At 41.5% G+C, this 25,474-nt stretch overlaps 1 protein-coding gene across 1 annotated transcript in view; it reads left to right on the plus strand.

Annotated features, from left to right (window-relative positions):
- LOC106083095 (DNA polymerase theta) overlaps window positions 1-25,474 on the plus strand; it is a 35,802-nt gene that overhangs the window by 3,505 nt on the left and 6,823 nt on the right. The window contains exons 2-14 of the mRNA XM_059363035.1: window positions 1,277-2,147; window positions 2,235-2,381; window positions 5,539-5,651; window positions 5,709-5,822; window positions 5,920-6,190; window positions 6,244-6,532; window positions 12,905-16,115; window positions 16,413-16,525; window positions 16,587-16,684; window positions 21,197-21,378; window positions 21,434-21,597; window positions 21,659-22,114; window positions 22,191-22,303. Coding sequence (XP_059219018.1) covers window positions 1,277-2,147; window positions 2,235-2,381; window positions 5,539-5,651; window positions 5,709-5,822; window positions 5,920-6,190; window positions 6,244-6,532; window positions 12,905-16,115; window positions 16,413-16,525; window positions 16,587-16,684; window positions 21,197-21,378; window positions 21,434-21,597; window positions 21,659-22,114; window positions 22,191-22,303 — 6,142 coding nt within the window. The remainder of the gene's footprint in view (window positions 1-1,276; window positions 2,148-2,234; window positions 2,382-5,538; window positions 5,652-5,708; window positions 5,823-5,919; window positions 6,191-6,243; window positions 6,533-12,904; window positions 16,116-16,412; window positions 16,526-16,586; window positions 16,685-21,196; window positions 21,379-21,433; window positions 21,598-21,658; window positions 22,115-22,190; window positions 22,304-25,474) is intronic.

Genomic DNA, 25,474 nt, shown 5'->3' on the forward strand with positions numbered 1-25,474 from the left:
AGGGCCCGCCCTCCCTTCGGATATAAAAAAATGTAGTACCCTATTTTCACCGGGGGCTCAAACTCTACCATCTGTGAAAATTTCATGAAAATCGGTTCGGCCGTTTTAGAGTCTATACAGAACAAAACAGCAAACTAACAAATAAACAAAGCGCAACAATTTAATTTGTATATCCTCCACCATAGGATGAGGTATACTAATTTCGTCATTCTCCTCGATCCTATAAAGTATATATACATATATATATATATCCTTGATAGTCATGATATTTTGAGTCGATCTAGCCATGTCCGTCCGTCTGACTGTCGAAAGCACGCTAACTTTCGAACGATTAAAGCTAGCCACTTGAAATTTTGCACAAATATTTCTAAGTAGTGTAGGTCGGTTGGAATAGTAAATGAGCCATATCGGTCCATGTTTTGATATAGCTTCCATATAAACCAATCTTGGATCATGACTCCTTCAGCCACTAGACAGTGCAATTCTCTGGTTTGGTTGACATTTTGCATGAGATGTTTTATTAAGATTTCCAATAACTGTGCTATGTGTGGTTAAAGTCGGTTTACAACCTGATACAGCTGTCATATAAACCGACTTGACTTTTTTAACCTCTAGAGGGCGCAATTCCCATCCGATTTGGCTGAAATTTGGCATGACGTGTTTTGTTATGACTTCCAACAACTGTGCTATGTATGGTTCAAATCGGCCCATAACCTGATATAGCTGTCACAAAAACCGATCTTGAATCTTGACTTTTTGAGCCACAGAGGGCGTAATTCTTATCCGATTTAGCTGAAATTTTGCATTTTGCCCTCTAGAGGGCGCAATTTTTATCCGATTTGGCTGAAATTTTGTACAAATGGCTTCTACTATGACCTTCAATATAAATGTCAAATATCGTCTGAATCGGTCTATAGCCTGATACAGCTCCCATATAAACCGATCTCAGTAATTTACTTCTTAAGCTTCTAAAGGGCGTAATTCTTATCCGAATTGTCGGAAATTTTGCTCTCCAACATTCAGTTCAATTATGGTCCGAATCGGACCATTACTTGATGTAGCTCCAATAGCATAGCAATTCTTTTCTTTTATCCTTTGTTTGCCTAAAAAGAGATACCGGGAAAAGAACTCGACAAATGCGATCCATGGTGGAGGGTATATAAGATTCGGCCCGACCAAATTTATGACGCTTTTACTTGTTATATAATACTATATTAAATATCAATTGAAGATTGTTTTTCCTTTTGTATAATAAACTACATATTCCAATTTTTAGGTTCTCTTCGAACATTGTAATTTGGTATACTCTGCTCCTACTTCCGCTGGCAAAACTCTGGTCAGTGAAATTCTACTGCTAAAGACTGTTTTGGAAAGGGGTAAAAAAGTTCTTCTGATTTTGCCCTTTATATCTGTGGTGCGAGAGAAAATGTTCTATCTACAAGATCTATTAACAGCCGCTGGATATCGTGTTGAAGGATTTTTTGGTGGCTATACACCTCCAGGAGGATTTGACAGCATAAATGTTGCCATTTGCACCATCGAAAAGGCCAACTCGATTGTCAACAAACTACTGGAACAAGGAAAACTGGATGAAATCGGCACTGTGGTAGTTGACGAAGTCCATTTGATTTCAGACCCTGGTAGAGGTTATATCTTAGAATTGCTATTGGCCAAAGTTTTGTATATGTCAAGGAAATATGCTTTGCAAATACAAGTTATCACAATGTCTGCCACATTGGCCAATGTGGAGTTGTTGCAGCGTTGGTTAGATGCCGAATTGTTTATAACAAATTTTCGACCAGTTGCTCTCAATGAAATGATAAAAGTCGGCAACAAAATCTATGATAATAATTTAAAAGTTATAAGATCAATAACTGAACCATCGGTGGATATACGCGAACCATTTCCTGCCATACCAAATGATGCGGATCATATTGCCCAATTGTGTGTGGAAACTTTAATTGAAGGTTGTTCGGTGATTGTGTTTTGTCCCTCCAAGGATTGGTGTGAAAATTTATCCATACAATTGGCTGGTGCCATACACACACTTGGCAAACAAGGCGGTGAATGGGGTATAAAGTTGAGAGCTCAGCTGAATAGAGAAGCCATTGATGAGATGAAAAAACAATTGAAAGATATTCCAACTGGTATGTAGAGACAATGTTATTTAAATAAGTGAGCAAATTAAAATTCGAAAATATTTTAATTATTTTGTAATAATTTTCTTTGCTAAGGTTTGGACACTGTCTTGGAAAAAACTGTTACCTATGGTTGTGCATTCCATCATGCTGGCTTGACCACAGAAGAAAGAGATATTGTCGAAGCCAGTTTTAAATCAGGTGCATTGAAAATAATTGTGGCAACAAGCACATTGAGTTCAGGTTAGTGTTTTTTTTTTGTAGCCAGCGTAAGATGGGCAAACACTCCAGCGGCGGAAAACAGTTGCCCTTCTCATAAAAACTACTGAAAGTTGACCTTACAAGACAGCCGAAACACATAAACTCTCAACTTCTAGCAACTTACATTATAGAAGTCCTAAAAGACAGTAATTCAATTTCATTTTTATGCCCTCCACCGTAGGATGGGGGTATACTAATTTCGTCATTCTCCTCGACCCTATTATGTATATATATATTCTTGATCGTCATGAAATTCTAAGTCGATCTAGCCATGTCCGTCTGTCTGCCTCTCAAAAGCAAGCTAACTTTCGAAGGAGTAAAGCTAGCCACTTGAAATTTTGCACAAATACTTCTTATTATTGTAGGTCATTTGGGATTGTAAATGAGCCATGTTTTAATATAGCTTCCATATAAACCGATCTTGGATCTTGACTTCTCGAACTACTAGAGGGCGCAATTCTCAACTGGTTATGCTAAAATTTTGCATGATGTGTTTTGTTAAGATTTCCAACAACTGTGCTGTGTATGGTTCGAATCGGTCCATAACCTGATATAGCTGCCAGACTATTTAGGGTCTTGAGACCATAAATGCCGCATTTTTTATTCGATTTCGTTGAAATTTGAAACTGTGAGTTTTTAAGCTTCCCAAAATCTGACACAAATATGGGTGAGATCGGACTATAGTGAGATATAGCTGCCATATAGACTGATCTGCCGATTTAGGGTTTTAAGGCTATTAATGCCGCATTTCTTATCCGATTTCGCTGAAATTTGAAACTGTGATTTTTTTTAAGCTTCCCAAAATCTGACTCAAATATGGTTAAGATCGGACTACAGTTAGATATAGCTGCTATATAGACCGATCTACCGATTTAGGATCTTAAGGCCATAAATGCCGCTCTTATCCGATTTCCCTGAAATTTTAAACTGTGAGTGTTTTTTAGCTTGCCAAAATCTGACTCAAATATGTTTTAGATCGGACTATAGTTAGATATAGCTGCCATATAGACCGATTTAGGATCTTAAGGTCATAAATGCCGCTTTTATTATCCGATTTCGCTGAAATTTGAAACTGTGAGTTTTTTAAGCTTCCCAAAATCTGACTCAAATATGGTTAAGATCGGACTACAGTTAGATATAACTGCCATATAGACCGATCTGTAGATTTAGGGTCTTGAGGCCATAAATGCCCCATTTATTATCCGATTTCGCTGAAATTTGAAACTGTGAGTTTTTAAGCTTCCCCAAATCTGACACAAATATGGGTGAGATCGGACTATAGTGAGATATAGCTGCCATATAGACTGATCTGCCGATTTAGGGTTTTAAGGCTATTAATGCCGCATTTCTTATCCGATTTCGCTGAAATTTGAAGCAGTGTTTTTTTTTAAGCTTCCCAAAATCTGACTCAAATATGGTTAAGATCGGACCACAGTTAGATATAGCTGCCATATAGACCGATCTACCGATTTAGGATCTTAAGGCCATAAATGCCGCTCTTATTATCCGATTTCCCTGAAATTTGAAACTGTGAGTGTTTTTTAGCTTGCCAAAATCTGACTCAAATATGTTTTAGATCGGACTATAGTTAGATATAGCTGCCATATAGACCGATTTAGGATCTTAAGGTCATAAATGCCGCTTTTATTATCCGATTTCGCTGAAATTTGAAACTGTGAGTTTTTTAAGCTTCCCAAAATCTGACTCAAATATGGTTAAGATCGGACTACAGTTAGATATAACTGCCATATAGACCGATCTGTAGATTTAGGGTCTTGAGGCCATAAATGCCCCATTTATTATCCGATTTCGCTGAAATTTGAAACTGTGAGTTTTTTAAGCTTCCCAAAATCTGACTCAAATATGGTTAAGATCGGACTATAGTTAGATATAGCTGCCATATAGACCGATCTGCCGATTTATGGTCTTAAGGCCACAAATGTCGTATTTATTATCCGATTTCGGTGAAATTTTTTTAAGTTTTCCGTCATCCGACCCCAATGTCCTCCATATCGTAACATACAATATGAGGCAAGTTCGTTGAGTTAGACGTTCAACCTATCGAAGATGTCAACAATGGGTGGGGTGTCGTATCGTACAATCGTCCGCATATGATACGATCTCTATTCCATCTGAAGGGGGTGGAATGGAGGATATATAGAGGTTGAACAGTGCCGGAGATATCACCCCACCCTGTTTCACTCTACGGTGCTTCGACTTCTTTTCCCTAAATTCCACAAAGGACTGGCAACCACACAGATAATTCGCGACCCAGCGTTTCAAGACTGACTGGAGTCGTCGAAGAGTGTCGAGTAATGCCTCAAGTGTCTTCGCCACTGGTGGGAGAAGGCAGATCGGTCTGTACGACTCCCTCAAACTCGGGCCCTTCCCAGGCTTCAGAAGCGGAATCACTCTGACCATTTTCCAGATATCGGGAACTGTAAGAGTGTTTAAAGACAGGCTGAGGACGGTAGTAAGGTACTCAACTCCAGGTGAATACAGATTCTTTAACATCAATGTGGAGATTCCGTCGGAGCCCAACGTCTTAGATGATTTGGCGCCACGGATGACATTCATAATTCGCCCACGGTAAAATGGTAAAAATTAAGAAACCAGAACCAAAAACCCCAGCAATATTTTTCTTTTTTTTTTAATTTAAGACATTCTAAAAATGCTGAAAAAGATGCCTGTTTTCAGCGGTATTTTAGAAGGCATTATTAACACACTCTTTCAACAGCGCTTATATAAGTGCTAATAGTGGAAGTGAAAGGTGATGCCCTGTTCGCCAATGACATGCCGTGTAAATTTGAAAGCATATGTCTCTGGAATGCCTGTAGATTTCTTTGCAGGCATTATAAAAAGCCTGCTGTATAACTCTTTCCGCCGCTGGGACGTTTTTGTATTTTATATCCTCTTGAGATGCATTGACAAATTTCTCAGTCACCACATAGCCGATATAGTGGATCTTAGCAAAACATTATCGGAAAACTGTCTTAAAAACTCAGCTCATCAGACATTGGCATTATTTGACATGTTACAGTCTAGCTTGAAATACTTTGGGGCTGAAATCGTAAATACTAGGAGGTGGAGGATATTTAGTATGAGCAACATTGGATTTTATTGAATTTTTACCTTGTAGGAGTAAATTTACCCGCACGTCGAGTATTAATACGATCTCCTTTGTTTGGGGGCAAACAAATGAGTTCATTAACCTATCGTCAGATGATTGGTAGGGCTGGAAGAACAGGAAAGGTAAGTAAAATGTAAGAAAAAACATTCATTCTTTTATATAATTGCTTGTTTGTTTAGGATACTTTGGGTGAATCCATTCTAATTTGCACTGAGAATAATGCACGAATAGGCAAGGAATTGGTAACGGCTGATTTGAGGCCAATAACTTCTTGTCTTGAAATGGACAGCAGTGTAAGTTTTACAAATCACTGTGACATTCCCTAACGGGAAAGTGGTTTTGTATGGCTATTAGTAATTTTGCCTTTTCATTCATTGTTTATAATTCAAGACCCACCTGAAACGTGCTCTGCTCGAGGTCATATCCTCCGGAGTGGCAACCACGAAAGCCGATATAGATAACTTTGTAAAGTGTACACTTCTTAGCGCTCAGAAACAAATGTCCAATAATCAAAACGAGAGTAATCAAGAGGATATGGAAGACGAATATATAGGAGGAGCCTTGGATTTTCTGGTGGAATATGAATTTGTGCGTTTACAAAATAGTGAAGAGACTAATGAGCAATACTATGTGGCCACCAGACTAGGAATGGCTTGCTTGGGTAAGTCGTAGAGGTTTATCTTCAGTTTTTGAAAACTAATTTCTGTTTTACAGCTTCCTCCATGCCACCAACTGATGGCTTAATATTATTTGCTGAATTACAAAAATCTCGTCGTTGTTTCGTCTTGGAATCGGAATTACATGCTGTGTATTTGGTTACCCCCTATTCGGTATGCTATCAGTTGCAGGATTTAGATTGGTTGTTTTTTCTGGATTTATGGGAAAAGCTTACGCCGGCAATGAAAAAGGTCGGCGAGTTAGTTGGTGTCAAGGAATCGTTTTTAGTCAGAGCTATGAGAGGTCAAACTAAGCTGGACTATAAGTTGATGCAGATACACAAGAGGTGAGACACATTTGAGGGTATTTCTTCCTTTATCACCGTGAATTAAAACGAATCTTTATTTTATTAACCTGTCGGCAAAACACACAATTTTGTATTCCGCCCGAAAGAGCCAAATAAACTTCATCGGCTTCAAATTCTGAGGATTAGGTTAGGTTTCTGTTAGGTTCAATCAGGTTGAGACCTTCGATCTATTGTGTTTGTCCTAAAAGGAGAAGAAGAATAATTGAATAAACAAGAAGGGAAGGCCGACACGGGATGACTATGAGTACCTCACAGGTTGGAACTCTGAGCACCAATTTGTGTAGTGTTAATCGTTATCACGAGAAGCTCAGCTGAGAACTATCGAGCGTGTTCACAAGTTGCGGATAGTGAAATGATTCGTATACGGAATTTGAAATATGTCACCTGTTTAACTGCCCGTCCAGACCCACTCGACTCAGACCCAGATCCATGTGGACGCACCCCATCTTAGTCGCAGAATTGCTGGGTCTTGACACTCAAAATCAAGCAGACGAAAGATAGAACACAATAAACTGCTACAACAACAACAATAACGGAATTTAAATTTCGTCTCGACCTTTCATAGGCAGGCGCCATAGCCTTCAGCGCCGCCTGACTCTCCATTTATATCCTAAAAGTCCAAACTGGCAGTCACTGCTGCGAAAAAGATGTTCTCCAGTGCCTTCAGAACAACTGCGCCTGAAAGACGCTACTTCCCGTCCAAAAGCCTAATTATCCCTCCCTAATTCTAAGGAACTCAATGTAAATTCCTACCTCGGCGCTGCACTAATTTAGACCTGTCCGTGTTGTTCTTGTAGCAGTGTGTTGTACATTGAGGCGGCAGTACTCGTCGATGAAGGAATCCATGGGATTGACCTATCAGTGTATGCAAAAGCTCCTGGAAAAGATGGTTCATATGAAGCCCAACCCGTAAACAAGGGTTGTGGGTTGTTTGGCGCTGTTCTATCGGTACTTTCATGGTGTGTGTTCGTCTGATATTAGCCTTCTCATTCCTGATGTATGGATGTATTTCAGGGATACTAGACATTCCAGGAACTCAGACCCGTTTGTAATTGATTGGCCAGCGGATCGCGCAATGCATTGTAGGGAGAATTCTAATTTCGCCCGAACCGTTCGTATGTGGAATCGACTTCCGGCTAATGTTTTTTTACCACCCACTTTGACATCCAAGGATTTAAGACAAATGTCAATAAGCACTACACCCTTTTCCCCCCTCCAATACCTAATTTCGTCTTGCCAAGGCAACGCACTGCATTCATCGGGGACATCCCCTGCTTATTGGCTGATAGAAAAAAAAGTAGGTTAATAGCATTTACATAATCCATATTGCCTCAAATTTCCTGCCGCCACGCCCTACAACAACAACCAGCCTTAATCGGAATAGAAGAATGTCCGTAGTTTGAGAAACGTCAGGTTTCCGTCTCCCTCAGTCTTAGGGCGATCCTCATTTCTGCATACCTAACATAAATGTCCAAAGTCATGGAATACAGCGTCTCTTTCGTGACACTCCTCGTTGCTCTAGAGATGAACACAGCCCTGTACTTTCTCGATCTTCCTGCGCAGGGCATAGCTGTCCAGAGCCTGATGCCGTACCAGACATAAACATCGGATGTACTGTCCCCACTTAAGCCCCACACCTTTTTAAGGAGTTTCGACAGGAATATATCGCATTCAGTCCCCTTCTGGCCCTTTCCTGTGTATTCCTTTTCCAGTTCAGTTTGAGGTCAAGAATCACGCCCAGCTACTTGGCCCCCGGAGAGAATGGCGACTCTATCCCATTCAGAATAGAAAACTCTCAGCCTCTTTTACTATGTGAAAAATATTGTCTTAGTCTCTCTGGGGTTTATGCCAAGGCCCTGAACGAGGTTCGTGATGGTAGAGAGAAAGAAGGCAAACCAGCATGAAGACGATGTCGCCTGCCATTGCAATAGCCTTCTGCCTATCTTCCTCACATGTAGGAGGAGAAGGAGGATGCAGCCGCCTCAACTCTTACAGAGCAAGGGTTGATGCCGACGTAACTGCCCCAATCCCATGGCAGCCGGTTGTACGTACCGGATTGACCCGATGGAGTTCTCCATCGGCAAGGGCTGCCGCCTCAGTGTACAACACACTGCTACAACAACAACGTAACTGCCCAGCCAGACCCACTCGACTCAGGCCCAGATCCCTGTGGACGCACCCCATCTTAGTCCCAGAGTTCCTGGGTCTTGACACTCAAGCAGACGAAAGATAGAACATAACAAACTGCTACAACAACAACCTATCCTCCTCCGGGCACGAAATGACTATGAGCATCATAAATGCTGGAACTTTAAACTCCAATCTGTGTGGTGTTCTTCATTATAGCGAGAAGTTTGGCTGGGAGCTACCACATCTACAGGTTACGGATAGGAGAATGCTCCTTACGTAGTAGCTGTAACTGTAGTCGCGGACAATCAGCGGTGTCGAGTAAGAGGCCGGGTGGCATCGGCTTCTGAGTGCCTATGATGCTCCATTCGACAAGGCGAGATATTGGCGCCTTTTAATAACCATTGGCCATCATCTTCCCGCGGGGATCGGTCGTATAAAACCTATAAGAGTTTTACGAAGATGTCGCCTGCCATTGCAATAACCTTCTGCCTATATTCCTCATATGTAGGAGGAGAAGGAGGATGCAGCCGCCTCAACTCCTACAGAGCAAGGATTGATGTCGTCGTAACTGCCCAGCCAGACCCACTCGACTCAGGCCCAGATCCCTGTGGACGCACCCCATCTTAGTCCCAGAGTTCCTGGGTCTTGACACTCAAGCAGACGAAAGATAGAACATAACATGCAAATGTGGCTACAACAACAACCTATACTCCTCGAAGTACATGTAAATTCCATTGATAATCAAAAGATCAAAAGACGCAGAAGGAACACAATCTTCCGTATCGAACCTTCCGATAGTTATGCGTCGATAACCATGCCTTTCAGCACTGTATCAACCCAATTCACAGGGAGAAAGGGATTCTCTTTTCCAGAGATTTGAAAGCATGTTGCACATAGAAAGGGCTCCTTTTATGCCGCCAGAGATCGCACTATACGAGTTGTTGTAGATGGTTTTTCATCCGATGAGTATACATTGACCGCAGGTGTGCCACAAGGCTCTGTCCTTTCCCCTTCCCTTTTTCTTATTTTCATTGACGATCTATTGGGTCAGACTTCGAATCCAGTTTACTCATTTGCCGATGACAGTAGTCTGTGTCATTCATATTCATTCGACCTTTTATGTGCAGTCCTCAAGAGGAGCATTATGGATGAAACGCTCTCCCAGGATTTGTTGGGCATTTCCGAGTGGGGTAGAATGAACAGATTAGACTTTAATGCACAGAACACGCAATGCTGTTTTTTGTCTCACATCCGATTCACTGACCCACTTTAATCGTCGACATCTATCGACGGTATAGATATTGAACAATCAGATGCTCTTGATGTTCCGTGATGTCCTTTGGTTGAAACACGTAGTGTCGTGTTTCAACTAACGTCGTGAATGCTTGTCGTGTCGAAGTGTCCAAAAGAAGCATTCAAGTGTTTGGACTTCCTTAACAGGTGCAAGAAATATTTCACCTCTTCTGATCTTCTCAATATCTATACTACCTACATCAGGCCGAGGATGGAATATAACTCTCATATATGGGCAGGAGCTCCAAAACCATCATTGGAGCTACTTGACCGTGTTCAACGGAGAGCGATGTGGTTGATTGGGGACAGTAGGGTATCCAACTCTATTACTTTTCTTGAACATCGTCGGAATGTGGGTAGCATTGTATTGCTCTATCGTTATTTTCCAAGGATATTCCTCTTCTCAGGGATACGTTAGGGTGTTCACCAGGAGTACAAGACTTGCCAGGAACTCACACCCGTCTGTAATTGATTGTCCAGTCTACCGAACTATGCATTACCCAGAAAATTCGTTTTTCGCCCGAACCATTTGTATGCGGAGTCGACTTCCGGCTAATGTCTTTCCCACCGACATTAACGTTCAGAAAGAAGACGAATATCAATAAACACTACTCCCTCTTTCCCCCCTCCAACCCTTAACTTTCCTAATTGCCAACGCAATGCACTGCATATATAGGGGACATACCCTGCGTGTTGGTTACGTGAAAAAAAGGAGTGAAGTCGTCTATCTCCAAACTTCCTTTAATGTAGCCAATCATATCATGATGGGCACTGTATCCAACTGAACATTAGTGTAAGCATGCCAGTAGTGGCATAGTAGTGGTCCATAGTCATAGGGCAGGGGCTTTATGTAGACGCTGGTAAATAGCATAGAGCTACGGTCCATGCTGGAACCTTAGAAAAATATAAGGCGACTGATATGGAGCGTTTCCAGTTTAATGTGCCGGTAATTTGAGTAGTGAGTTTGCGGAGATGTGTGTTTGTAATTCTCTCAGACCAGAAAACCTGACCATCAAAAGGTTTTTTTAGCAAAAAGGTGCCTGGTAGTTTTTCGCAGGTTTCAATTATACTGTTTTGGGCGTCCTAAATTATTATACATAATGTAGCGTAGTGGTATGGTTAGGTTAGGTAAGAGTGGCAGTCCTTTACAGACAGACTTAGATTTTAGATTTTATGTTCGTTGTGATATCACAGTAGCGACAGACCAGACTGGTAATCCAAGCTCGCTACCAACTCGGCTACGGGGGCGCCCGCGTCGTGGTATGGCGCTTAGTTTAATTTCTTCATTTTACCCCTTAAGTTCTTAGCTCACAAGTGATTCCATGTTGGCGGGTATACGTGCTTGGAAACTTTTAAAGAACTTTATGCTGTGTTTATATTCTTTTTATACCACCACCGAAGGATGGGGCTATATTCATTTTGTCATTCCGTTTGCAACACATCGAAATATCCATTTCCGACCCTATAAAGTATATATATTCTTGATCAGCGTAGAAATCTAAGACCATCTAGACATGTCCGTGCGTCTGTCCGTCTGTCTGTTGAAATCATGCGACAGTCTTTAAAAATAGAGATATTGAGCTGAAATTTTGCCCAGGTTCTTTTTTTGTCCATAAGCAGGTTAAGTTCGAAGATGGGCAAGATTTGGATTTAGCTGCCATATAGACCGATCCTCCGATTTAGGGTCTTAGGCCCATAAAAGCCACATTTATTATCCGATTTTGCTAAAATTTGGGACAGTGAGTTGTGTTAGGCCCTTAGATATCCTCCGTCAATTTGGCTCAGATCGGTTCAGATTTGGATTTAGCTGCCATATAGACCGATCCTCCGATTTAGGGTCTTAGGCCCATAAAAGCCACATTTAATATCCGATTTTGCTGAAATTTGGGACAGTGAGTTGTGTTAGGCTCTTCGACATCCTTCGTCAATATGGCTCAGATCGGTCTAGATTTGGATATAGCTGCCATATAGACCGATATCGCCGAAATTTGAGTTGAGAGACAGTGAGTTAGGTTAAGCCCCTCGACATAATCCTGTAATATGCCACAGATCGGTTAAGATTTGGATATAGCTGCCATATAGACCGATCTTTCTATTTAAGGTTTTGGGCCCATAAAAGGTGCATTTATTGTCCGATGTCGCCGAAATTTGGGAGAGTGAGTTGAGTTAGGCCCTTCAACATTTTTCTGGAACTTGGGCCAAATCGGTTCAGATTTGGATATAGCTGCCATATAGACCGATATCTCGATTTAAAGTCTTGACCCCATAACAGGCGTATTTATAATCCGATTTCACTGAAATTTGACACGGTGACTTATGTTAGGCTTCTAGACATCCGTGTCGTATATGGTTTATTTTTAGATATAACTACTAAAAAGACCAATATTTTGTTATGCACAATTGAACAATGACTTGTATTAGGTTGCCCAAAAAGTAATTGCGGATTTTTCATATAGTCGGCGTTGACAAATTTTTTCACAGCTTGTGACTCTGTAATTGCATTCTTTCTTCTGTCAGTTATCAGCTGTTACTTTTAGCTTGCTTTAGGAAAAAAGTGTATAAAAAGTATATTTGATTAAAGTTCATTCTAAGTTTTATTAAAAATGCATTTACTTTCTTTTAAAAAATCCGCAATTACTTTTTGGGCAACCCAATACTTATTAGTAATTGGTCTAAATTGGAACATATTTCGATATAGCTGCTATGGGGCATAAGCTATGCATTTTTCACCGGATTTTGATGAAAGGTGGTTTACATATATACCCGAGGTGGTGGGTATCCAAAGTTCGGCCCGACCGATCTTAATGCCTTTTTACTTGTTTTCATTTTAGCCCTTAAGTTTTTAGCTCGCTAGTGGCTCCTAAGGGAACTTAATGCTGTGTTTATATTCCTTTTTCTGTATATTCTTATAAAATCTCTTTCCTATAGATTTTACACCGCTTTGGCTTTACAGGAATTGGTAAATGAGACTCCCATTAATACAGTGGCCATAAAATACAAATGCTCCCGTGGAATGTTGCAAAGTTTACAACAAATGGCCTCAACCTTTGCTGGAATTGTTACATCTTTCTGTAACTCCTTGCAATGGGATACGCTCAGTCTAATTGTCTCACAGTTCAAAGAACGGTTGTATTTTGGAGTTCATCGCGATCTTATAGATCTAATGCGCATACCAGATCTAAATCATAAGAGAGCTAGAGCTTTATTTGATGCGGGTATTACCTCATTGGTGGACTTGGCCAATGCTGATGTTTTGAGCATAGAAAAAATTCTTCATAATTCCCTAAGTTTTGATTCGGTCAAACAGCATGACAATGAAAATGCTACCGAAGCAGCGCAAAGAAATGAGGCTAGGAATTTCTATATAACTGGTAAGGCGGGCATAACAGTGGCTGAAGCAGCAAAGTTGTTGGTCCATGAGGCTAGACAATTTGTACAATATGAAATTGGTGCGGGTAATATTAATTGGACGCAACAGAATGGAAGTGCTAATGATGATAGTATTGGAAAAGATGAGCAGGAAGAACTTCATATGTCCTATGAAGAAGATAAATTTGTTCAAGAAGCTGTAAAGCCTCATAGAGGAATTGAGCATGAAGTGGCTAAAGAAAGCAAGGAATCTAGCAGAAGGGCCGAAAGAGAAGCAACACAAAATGGGATTGGTATATCATCAAATAAGGATTTGAAAACTAAGCAATCTGCTGAAGATGCCAATTCAGCTCCTGAAAAGAAAGAGGTTCCTAATGTCTATAACTCATCTAAAGATAATTTAAAATCCAAAAAAAGTTCAGAAGGTACCAACACTGCAAACTACAACGGCGTACTTCGAAATGGAAAAACATCATCAAGGGAGACATTAAAATCTAAAGAATTTGCTGAAGATGTGCCGAATAAGGCAAAAAATGAAGGTTTACTCAAGGAAAAACGATGTTCGTCGCCAAAAGTCATAAACTCAAGAACAGTCTCGAAATCAAACCCCAAGGAAATTTTATCAAAAAACAAGGGATATAGTCCTACAAAGTTTGAAGAAACTAAAAAAGTTCCTTTGGAAAAATGTCACACAAAAGCTACTATCGTACATACTAGCCCCAAGGAGGCGACAGCCACGAGGGAGGGAAATAATCCTACGAACGTTAAAGAAAATAACCCTAAGGAGGATGTTCCCTTGGGACAAGGTAAACCCAAAGCTTTTGCTAACGAAAAATCCAACCTTAAAGATCATATAACATTTGAAGATGACTCCAAGATCTTAGATGCTATAAAGGAAATTGGAATAAGCCAGATGATAGCCTCTACAAAATCAGACACTGCGATCAAAACTTCTAAGGAGGAAACAAAAACTTCCAAACAACCAAATGCAAACTACAAGGATTCTCCTCCAAAATTAAGATGTAAAGATGAGCAGAATGCTAAAGAAAAGAAAGCAAGCAACAAAAATGGTCAAATAAACGCGGAAAGCAATTTTCATAAAAACAGCCCACGAAAAATGGATGATGGCCAATCTACTTTGAATTCGAAGCACAGAGATGGGGATAAAAAACCAAATATGAAGCGCAAGTCCTTAGAAAATCCTTTGGATGATAGTCCACCGAAACTCAAAAAGGATGCAAATCCCGTAGATGAGGAGGAAAAACCCAGCACCAGTAAAAAAGCTCAAAGGTTGCTTAAGGCCAAACAGTTATCCGAAATGAAAAAAATGGAGTGGGCCAGAAAACAGGACGAATGTGAAAAAGAAATTACCCCTAAAACTGGCACTAAGGCAAATTCAAGAAATTTGGAAAAGCAAATGGAAATAGCAGAAGACACACCTTTATCTTCTAAAGCGGAAAACGCAACAAACGAAAAATTTTTAAAATCCCCAAAGGAAATTTCGACTTCAGAGAAACCTTGTGAAGCCCATAGAAAATCAACACCCCTTCAAAAACACGAAGTTGCATCCAAAAAAGGCTCACCTTATACACCAACACCCACCCTGGTGCCAGCTAAATTACCTCGAAGAAGTCCTCGCAACCATTTGATTAGCTCCACAAGAATAGACAATGAGACGACGTCGACTCCCCCTAAGAAGGTGACAAAAATCAAAACCAATGTAAAAAGTCCCGATTCCTTATTTGACAATGAAAATGAAGAGTCTTTTGTTTTCAATACTGGCGTCAATGAGGCTATCAAACAGGCAGAGCAATTTAAGGAACCAGCAGTGAAAGATGCATTAAATCATTCCCAAGAGGATGAAATACCCAGCTCACAACAGCTGATAGAAGATGAGCCTACAAATAGAACAAATTCACCACATGCCTCTAGATTTCTGCGTTCCCTGAGAGCCACACAAAGATTTCAAACTCCCAGGGTGCGTAAAGTAAAAAGAGCTGCCACGCCTGAACAACAAAAGCCACCAAGTCCTCAAAGTAAAAAGAAAGCAGAAGCTCTAAAAGCAACCTCCCCCACACGAGCCAAGGAAATTGCTACTTCCTCAAGCCACAAACCCACTTCACCTCCCCAGCCTACCTCATCTTCCAGCATTGAGTTATCCGATTTTTCCATGGAAAATTCTTTAATCAAAAATCCCATGCATCTCAATGCTTCTCACATACTGAGTGCCTCCAAAGTGGATACCGAGTCTTCATCATTCAAATCTATCGACATCATAGACATTTGTGGAGATCAACAACTCTTCAAAGGAGCCTTCAAAGAATTTATGGCCAATAAACGCTTGGGCTTTTGTCTGGGTCTACAGCAAATGGCGGGCAAGCGTAAACCCATAATAGGAGCAAATTTGTTGTTAAATCAAGTCGCTGCATCGGACCGAGAAAAAGAAGCTACGGAAAGTTATGAATTCCATATAGATGATACCACCTATTTGGCTGGCATCGGATTTTGCATATCCGACAACCTGGTGTACTATATGAACATGCAAGCCGCAGGATCATGTAAAGGTTTAACTGCAGACATCAAATGTAAATATTTAAGAATGCTATTGCGCTCCTCAGAACATTGCCTTATTGTTTACGATGGCAAAGAGCAAATGAAGATTTTGCGAAAATTGTTAAAAGATTTGGAAGAATTGGAAATGTCCATAGAGGATCCCAAAGTAGCCAACTGGTTATTGCAGCCTGATAAATTACACAATTTGCATAGTTTGGTAAGTTTTTTTTTTGAAATATTGGGTTGCCCAAAAAGTAATTGCGGATTTTTCACATAGTCGGCGTTGACAAATTTTTTCACAGCTTGTGACTCTGTAATTGCATTCTTTCTTCTGTCAGTTATCAGCTGTTACTTTTAGCTTGCTTTAGAAAAAAGTGTAAAAAAAGTATATTTGATTAAAGTTCATTCTAAGTTTTATTAAAAATGCATTTACTTTCTTTTAAAAAATCCGCAATTACTTTTTGGGCAACCTAATAGTACATTGAAAGTAAGTTGAAACATTTATCTGCCACAGGCTCAATTATTTGCTCCCGAATGCTCAGCTTTGGTCAATTTATGCGGCAGCAGTGCCAGAGGTTATCATAGTTATGGCCTAGATTCTGACAGCGCTATATTAGCCAAGGTTAGGTAATGTGGTATTCATGTATTTAACAAAGAAATCACTTTAAGTGATTATTTTCTTTTGCAGGTGTTCCATTGAGTCATGTGTGACAATTCATATCCTTAAGGGACAAATTGAAAATTTAGAGCGTATTGGTACGGGACAGTTGTATAAATTCTTCAAGGGTAAGTTAAATAAGGGTATTAAGAGAGAGTTTTTTTGAAAAGGCAACGCACAAATTTTATGAAGGTATGCCAGTGTCGTCCTTCTATACTTTTCTTTACCTATTGTCCGTCTCTTTCGAACATCGCGAGGGTAAGCATGCTACATGTATGGATCAGGTTCAATGTTGCCACTCAAGAAAATTATTTCCTACCAAAATTTAAGAAAAATCCAACCAAAACCTACGAAATGTTCTACAAGCCAAGAATGCGGGAGATATTTTTATACCCACCACTGAAGAGGTGGCCATTTTGCTATTCCATTTGCAACAACACAAATTATACACCAAAGAAAGTAATTCATATATGATCTAGACATGTCCGTCCATCTGTTTATTGAAATAACTTTATAGCTTCAATCCCAAGGCAGCTGGTTATATGTACCGGATTGGCCCGATGAAATCCTTCATCGGCTTCAGTGTATAACACACTGCTACAACAACAACAACAAATTTATAGTTTAAAACTCAAAGATGGCCTTTATCATGATATAGCACCCTTTATAGCGAAATCGCGACAAGATAGGTAAGATTAGGTTAGGTTGAAAAGAGGCTGCAGATATTAATCCGCCCCATGCCACTATGGACATACACCTAAGCCAGTTATCGGCTTGTCGTACGCTCTAAAAACTATAATCTCTAAAAAGAAAATTATAAGTTAGGAATTCCGTGCTACTTACAAAATCCTTAATTGTTTTCAATACCACTCCCCTAAGTTGGTTCATGTCTGGTATTGTGTCTCCACCTAAGTGCCGGTATCTGTTAGACTCGAAAGCCAGGCAATGACAAAGGAAATGCTCCAACGTCTCATCTTCCCCGCATACCATACACATGTTATCACTTGCCTCACCGATTTTACATAGGTGAGCTGGTAATCCTATATGTCCCTGACCTCCTTCTTACTTCCTTTCAGTAATAGCCTCGTTTTCTCACGATTTAGATCCCCCCATAGGATTTTCTCCGTCCTACCGACCGTTTCTCTTTTCCACAATGTTGCATGCGCATTCGTCGCCCACTCCCTTAACTCGGACTGTGTCGACCCGAAAGGCTTCGGGTTAACCAAGTTTATTGACGGCAGTCCTCTGGCCTTCACCGCCAAATCGTCTGCCCTTTCATTTCTCCTTACTCCGTTATGGAGTAATTTCATTTTTTCAAAATTCCGGTGTCTCAAGTTGGCATTAATTCGATACCAAATCTTCATGAATGATTCTGAAACCTATCTGATATGCTCACTTTTATGATACTGAACCTCATGGTGAAGATGATCCTCATGTGGGCAGAAGACTGTCACCAAGACGGCATTCAATCCCCAGATTCTTACACACATATAAAAATGGAAAGACAGACTATAGACAATAAACGTATCAAACGGTCTATGTCTTACATTATTGGGTGTTACAAACAAATGCTCTAAGTTATTATATCCAAAGTTATTATAAGTTATTATATCCTCAGAAAAGGCGTTAATCTCCTTCTTACACTGCAAGACTGTTCGTGTCCTGGTTGTAATTGCCCCTGCAGGACCATATTATAGTCAGGCAGTCTAAAACAGATATCAGTCCCTGGGTTCTCATTGTAAACCCCCAGGCCCACTCTCTCCTCTGGCTTTGATCCTTCCGTGTAACATGATCTTTCAGATGGCAATACTAGGGTTCCGTCGATCCAAGACTGTACCGGTGGAATGGAGGATAGGTAGAGGTTAAACAGTGCCGGAGATATCACCCCACCTTGGGGAACTCCCTGTTTCACTCTACGGTGTTTCGACTTCTTATCCCTAAATTCCACAAATGGCTGGCGAACACACAGATAATTCGCGACCCATCGTTTCAGACCTGGCTGCAGTGACGTGTTGGCGATGTTCTCAAATAATTTGGCATGGCTGACCGTGTCGAATGCCTTCGATAGGTTCAGTGCCACGAGGACCGTCCTGTCACATGGCCTGGGCTGATTGAAGCCACGGCAAATGTGTGCGGTGGTGGCATGCAAAGCTGTTGTTGTGCTGTGCAGTCTCCGAAATCCATGTTGATGCTCGGCGAATGGAAATTCTCCTACGAGGCTCGGGGGGAGTAATGCGTCAAGCGTCTTTGCCACTGGTGAGAGAAGGGAGATCGGTCTGTATGACTCCCCCAAACTCGGGTCTTTTCCAGGCTTCAGTAGCGGGATCACTCTGCCCATTTTCCAGACATCGGGAACTATAAGAGTGTTCAATGACAGGTTAAGGACAGTGGTAAGATACTCAACTCCAGGTTAATCCAGATTCTTCAACATCAATCTAGAGATTCCGCTGGGGCCCAACGCCTTAGAAGATTTGGCGCCACGGATGATATTCGTAACTTCGCCCACGGTAAATTGTGATGGCTGTTCATCGGCTCGGAGACCACGAATACGGCGAATGGCTCTCCTCCTTGCCCTGTCTCTCTCAGGATGCACAATAAATTGACGGTTGAACAACCTGGCGCATCTCTTCGGATCAGTCGCAGTTATCTCGCCAAAAGTGACAGAGATCCTGTCATCCCGTCTACCGGGGTTCGAGAGTGACTTAACAGTGGCCCACAGTTTGCCTACACCGGTGCCTAAGTTACATTGCTCCAGCCACAAATTCCGCTTATGTTCGTTCACTACCTTGTTTATTTCCAGATTCAGCTCGCTGATTCTGGGGTTAGCGGGGTCCATAGCACGAATCCCATCACATTCGTCTGCGAGTACCACTGCTTGCGCCGGGAAACTGGGCCGCACTTGGGGTATTCGACCGGCTGGTATTAAGCGAGCGGCTGCTGCGTTAATAATGTCTCGGAATTTCCTCTCGGCCACAAGCACATCAGAGGGAGGTGGCAGTTCACCGAAGCGGCGACTGGTATACTCTCTGAAGCCAGTCCAATCGGCCTTCTTATAATTAATAAACGTCCGGCGCTCAGAGGTTATGAAGTCGGGTGGTCGGTCGATGGTGAGAATTATGGGGAGGTGGTCTGACCCCAAAGAGATGACGGCTTGCCAGGATACGTCACTCAGGAGATCAGGGGATGCAATTGAGATGTCTGGCGAGCTGCTGCACCTCCTCGTAATCCTAGTGGGGGCATCCTCATTCACCATGCAAAACGTGGAGCTATCAATCTGCTCTGCCAAAGCTATGCCACGCTGGTCGTTACCTAGGAGAGAATGCCATGACGTGTGATGCGCATTAAAGTTCCCTAGAACCAGACGATTATGGCCAGATAGCAACGCACTTATGGCGGGGTTGTACGCCTGGCCATTAATCGGGACACAGCTACCAACCGGCGGTATATACACGTTGTATAGCTCTATCTCGGCATTACCAGACCTGACTGCTTTCCCCATGCATTCCATGTATGGGTCACTAGCATCAAGCGCAGGCGAGATAGGTCTATACTGCACGGAATGGTGTATTACGAAGGCCAATTCCCCACCTCCATTCCTTGAGCGATCCTTACGTAGCACATTGTAACCGTGACAACTGTGCAAGCTGCAGGTGTTGGTCAGCTTTGTCTCCTGGATCGCTGCGACCAATATGCTCTTCCGACTCATAAAGTCTACGATCTCATCGATCTTGCCACGAAGTCCGTTGCAGTTTCACTGCAAGAACGATACACTTCCCGGCACTGGCCTGGCAATATTAGGGCTAGAATGCTGGCGTTGCGTAAATTGCCGTACGGGAGAGATCGGGGGGTCACATAGTCCGACGACGAGGACGCTTTGGACCCACTGCTGGCTATGTTCGCACAGCACCTTGCGACATAGCCAGTATGACTATACTCCCGTAGTGAAGTGAGACCAGAGCAAGATCGGAAATGTACCCACTCCATGCACCGGTTATACCTCACCGACACCGACCGATGATGAAGGCGGTTCTGGCAAACCGAACAGAACCAGGGCGTTCTTTTCAATCCCGGCACGGACCAGAAGCGTGCGGAGAAGGCACTCCGGGATGTGCCTCTCCTATGACGAAAAAAGACGAATACGTACACTGAGGCGGCAGCCCTTGCCGATGAGGATTTCATCTGGTCAATCCGGTGCGTATAACCGGCTGCCATGAGATTGCACTATTGTCCACTATTGTCTTGATAGTGAACGCTAGAGATCCAAGAATAGCATTGGTTAACCCCTCAGTGAGATCTGCAGCGATGTAAAATAAGAGTTTTTGCTTCGGTAATTCGATGTGAATTAGGAATCAATTGGAATACCTCTTGATGAGAGAGTGGAACCAAAAGCATCCGGATTTGCCTCTCGTCGCAAAAAACAACGACAAAACTGACACCTTACTTAACACTGAGACACCAGCCCTTTGCCAATGAATGACAACATCGGGTCGATCCGTTGCATTCTGATTCAAGTTTAGGTCCATATCAATGAGTGCCGTCTAATTCTGATGTTTGTGGGATTTTTTTTTTCATACCTTCTCCAGATGTCTTGCGTTAGATGCTATTAATAAAAATTTTTAATTGAAAAAAAAACTTTACAGAACTAGAAATGCCCCTACAAATATCTCTTTGTAACATGGAAGTTATTGGATTTCCCGCAAGCTCAGATGCTTTGCATAAATTATTTCAACAAATGGTTGATTCCATGAAAAAGCTGGAGACAAAAATCTATGAACTGCATGGATCCAGATTTAATTTGGGATCATCACAAGCAGTGGCTAGGGTATGAAAAGAAAAACAAGATGTTAACAGCATAACGACTAATAACTCTAAAATAGGTTTTGGGACTTCATCGCAAAAGTAATGGCCGTGTAAGCACTTCTAAGCAGATTTTGGAGAAAATCGATACACCCATATCTCAAATGATAATCACCTATCGCAAATTGAGTGTAACTCTAAGTAAAAATATACAGCCACTCTTGAAGTGTGTGCAAAATGAAAGGTGAGAGAAAGGTTTATACCCTATTATGATTAATTTTATAAAAATTGAATACTCTTTCCAGAATACATGGCCAAAGTATAACCTTCACCTCCACCGGCCGAATATCCATGACAGAACCCAATTTACAAAACGTCGCCAAGGATTTTGATATAGAAATTGGTTCGGAAAAATACACCATCTCTTGTCGCAGTGCTTTCTACCCCATTGACTCGAAGCGGGGTTTAATATCATCTGACTTTTGTCAATTGGAAATGAGAATTTTGGCTCACCTATCCCAAGATGCTGCTCTATTGAAGGTTATGAAATCGGAAAAAGATGTATTTGTTGCTATTGCCGCGAATTGGAATAAAATACCCGAGCATAGTGTAACCGAACAGATACGCAATGGAACGAAACAAATTTGTTATGGCATTGTTTATGGCATGGGTTTGAGATCATTGGCCGAAGGTCTTAAATGTACAGAACAAGAGGCAAAATTTGTTTCGGAACAATTTCATGCCGCCTATCCGGGTATAAGGTAAGTCTTCTAAATTTATTTATTTATGTGGTATGTAGATATTTAATGGAAAAATATTTCTTTTTATTGAAAATAGAACCTACATTGATAAAGTGGTAAAATTTGCCAAAAACAATGGTTACATTGAGACAATAACCGGAAGAAGAAGATACTTGGAGCACATAAATAGCAGTGAAGCATCAATGAAAAGTGAGTATGTGTTTTAATGATTAACACAAATAAACAAGGGGGGGCCACCGTAAAGCAGAGGTTAGCATGTCCGCCTATGACGCTAAACGCCTGGGTTCGAATCCTGACGAGATAATCAAAAAAAAATTTTTGAGGTGGTTTTCCCCTCTGCTGGCAACATTTGCGAGGTACTATGCCATGTCAAACTTCTCTCCAAAGAGGTGTCGCACTGCGGCACGCTGTTCGGACTTGGCTTTAAAAAGGAGGTCCCTTATCTTTGAACCTAAACTTGAATCGAACTGCACTCATTCATATGTGAGAAGTTTGCCCCTGTTCCTTAGCGGCATGTTCATGGGCAAAATTTGCAATTTGCATAAACAAGAGGCTCTAGTAAAAAGGGTCATATGAATGGGAGGAATTAATCGCTTATCAATTGAATCTAAATCTACAGTAGAATAGAGTTCTATTTGTTGCTGCGTTGGTGCTCAAACTATCGTTGCGGCAGTCGTTAGTTCTATTCTCACCTGAGTTTTTGGTCAACATACTCACCGTTTGAACATGGCGAGGAAAGTACGATCTGACACTGCACGGAAGCTGGACATTGAAATGTTGCAAACACAACAGATGGCAGCGGCATACTCTACTCGACTGAGCCAACTGCTTTATGAAAGCACTCCTTGTTTCGATGATATATTGGCGCGGTGGCAAACTATTACCCATTCCATGGAAAATTCCGCGAAATCCGTACTTGGGTACCGGAAGCCTCCTCCAAGAAACCCATGGTACGACCAAGAGTGTCGAGATGCTACGGAAGCCAAGAATACGGCATATGCGCCAGATGAAGGAAAAGTATCGGGAGAAAGGGAGAGAGGAGAAACGTATATTCCGCAAAAAGAAAATGAAAAGACATTAGTGTGAGCGAATTGAGATGCACAGGAGTCAGAATGAAGTCCGAAAATTCTACCAAAGAATTAAGCTTCAAACCGATGACTTTGGTGCAGGCACATTCTCCTGTAAAGGCAACAAATAAAAAGGCGTTAAGTTCGGCCGGGCCGAACTTTGGACTATACCACCTCGGGTATATATGTAAACCACCTTTCGTCAAAATCCGGTGAAAAATGCATACCTTATGTCCAATAGCAGCTATATCGAAATATGTTCCGATTTGGACGAAATACTAATAAGTACAAGTCATTGTTCAATTGTGTATAACAAAATATTGGTCTTTTTAGTAGCTATATCTAAAAACAAACCGATCTGAACCATATACGGCAGGGATGTCGAAAAGCCTAACATAAGTCACTGTGCCAAATTTCAGTGAAATCGGATTATAAATGCGCCTTTTATGGCCCCGAAACCTTAAATTGAGAGATCGTTTTATATAACGGCTATATTCAAATCTGGACCAATCTGTGTCATATTGAAGAAGTATGTCGAGGGGCTTAACTTAACTGACTGTCCCAAATTTCGGCGACATCGGACAATAAATGCACCTTTTATGGGCCCAAAACCTTAAATGTAGAGATCGGTCTATATCCAAATCTAGACTGATCTGTGCCATATTGAAGAAGTATTTCGAGGGGCTTAACTTAACTGACTGTCCCAAATTTCGGCGACATCGGACAATAAATGCGACTTTTATGGCCCCAAAACCTTAAATCGAGATATCGGTCTATATGGCAGCAATATTCAAATCTGAACCGATCTAGGCCGCATTGAAGAAGCATGTCAAAGTGTCTAACACTCACTCACTGTCCAAAATTTCGGCGACATCGGACAATAAATGCGCCTTTTATGGGCCCAAAACTTTAAATCGAGAGATCGGTCTATATGGCAGCTATATCCAAATCTGAACCGATCTGGGCCAAATTGAAGAAGGATGTTGAAGGGCCTAACACAACTCACTGTCTTAAATTTCAGCAAAATCCGATAATAAATGTGGCTTTTATGGGCCTAAGACCTTCAATCGGCGGATCGGTCTATAAGGGGGCTATAACAAGATAGAGTCCGATATAGCCCATCTTCGAACTTAACCTGCTTATGGACAAAAAAAGAATCTGTGCAAGGTTCAACTCAATATCTTTATTTTTAAAGACTGTCGCAAGATTTCAACAGACAGACGGACGGACATGGCTAGATCGTCTTAGATTTTTGCACTGATCAAGAATCTATATACTTTATAGGGTGAGAAATGGATATTTCGATGTGTTGCAAACGGAATGACAAAATGAATATACCCCCATCCTTCGGTGGTGATTTATACCCAAAGGAAATCTGGTAACTTACACAGATAACATGCTGAGGATATGGAAAGAACATTTTACCCAACTGCTAGTGTTCGACGTTGGCGGCGAAGAGGATACGGCAGAACCCATCAATGATGATGGTATAGAATGTTTACCTTCTAGTCAGAATGAGGCCCAGGTAGCAGGGACCCGACTAAAGAAAAACAAGGCAGCAGGAGCCGACGGTTTACCCGCTGAACTATTTAAGACCAGAGGCGACAAGGCGTATGCATCAGCATATCTGCGCAATCTGGCTATAGAATGTTTACCTTCTAGTTGGAATGAGGTCCAGGTAGCAGTGACCCGACTAAAGAAAAACAAGGCAGCAGGAGCCGACGGTTTACCCGCTGAACAATTTAAGACCAGAGGCGACAAGGCGTATGCATCAGTATATCTGGCTAGAAGAATGCATACCCGATGATTGGAATCTCAGCATACTATGTCCTGTACACAAGAAAGGAGACAAGACGGAATGTGGCAACTACAAAGGAATAAGGCTCCTCCCCGTCGCATACAAGATACTCTCGAGCGTACTGTGTGAAAGATTAAAACCTAAAGTCAATGAGATTATTGGGCCTTATCAATGCAGCTTTAGACCTGGTAAATCTACCCTGGATCAGATATTCACACTGCGCCAAATCCTGGAAAAGACCCGAGAAGGACAAATCAACACCTACCATCCATCTCTTTGTTGACTACAAAGCCGCTTTCGATACTCCTTTACGTTCAAAGGTAGTTCAAGCCATGTCTGAGTTTGGGACAAATCAATACCTTGGTAGGTATTGATTTGTCCCGAGAAGGACAAATCAACACATCTCTTTGTTGACTACAAAGTTGCTTTCGATACTCCTTTACGTTCAAAGGTATTTCAAGCCATGTCTGAGTTTGGTATCCCTATAAAATTAAT

This window comes from Stomoxys calcitrans, chromosome 2, assembly GCF_963082655.1.
Source record: "Stomoxys calcitrans chromosome 2, idStoCalc2.1, whole genome shotgun sequence".
Classification (NCBI taxonomy): Eukaryota; Metazoa; Arthropoda; class Insecta; order Diptera; family Muscidae; genus Stomoxys; species Stomoxys calcitrans.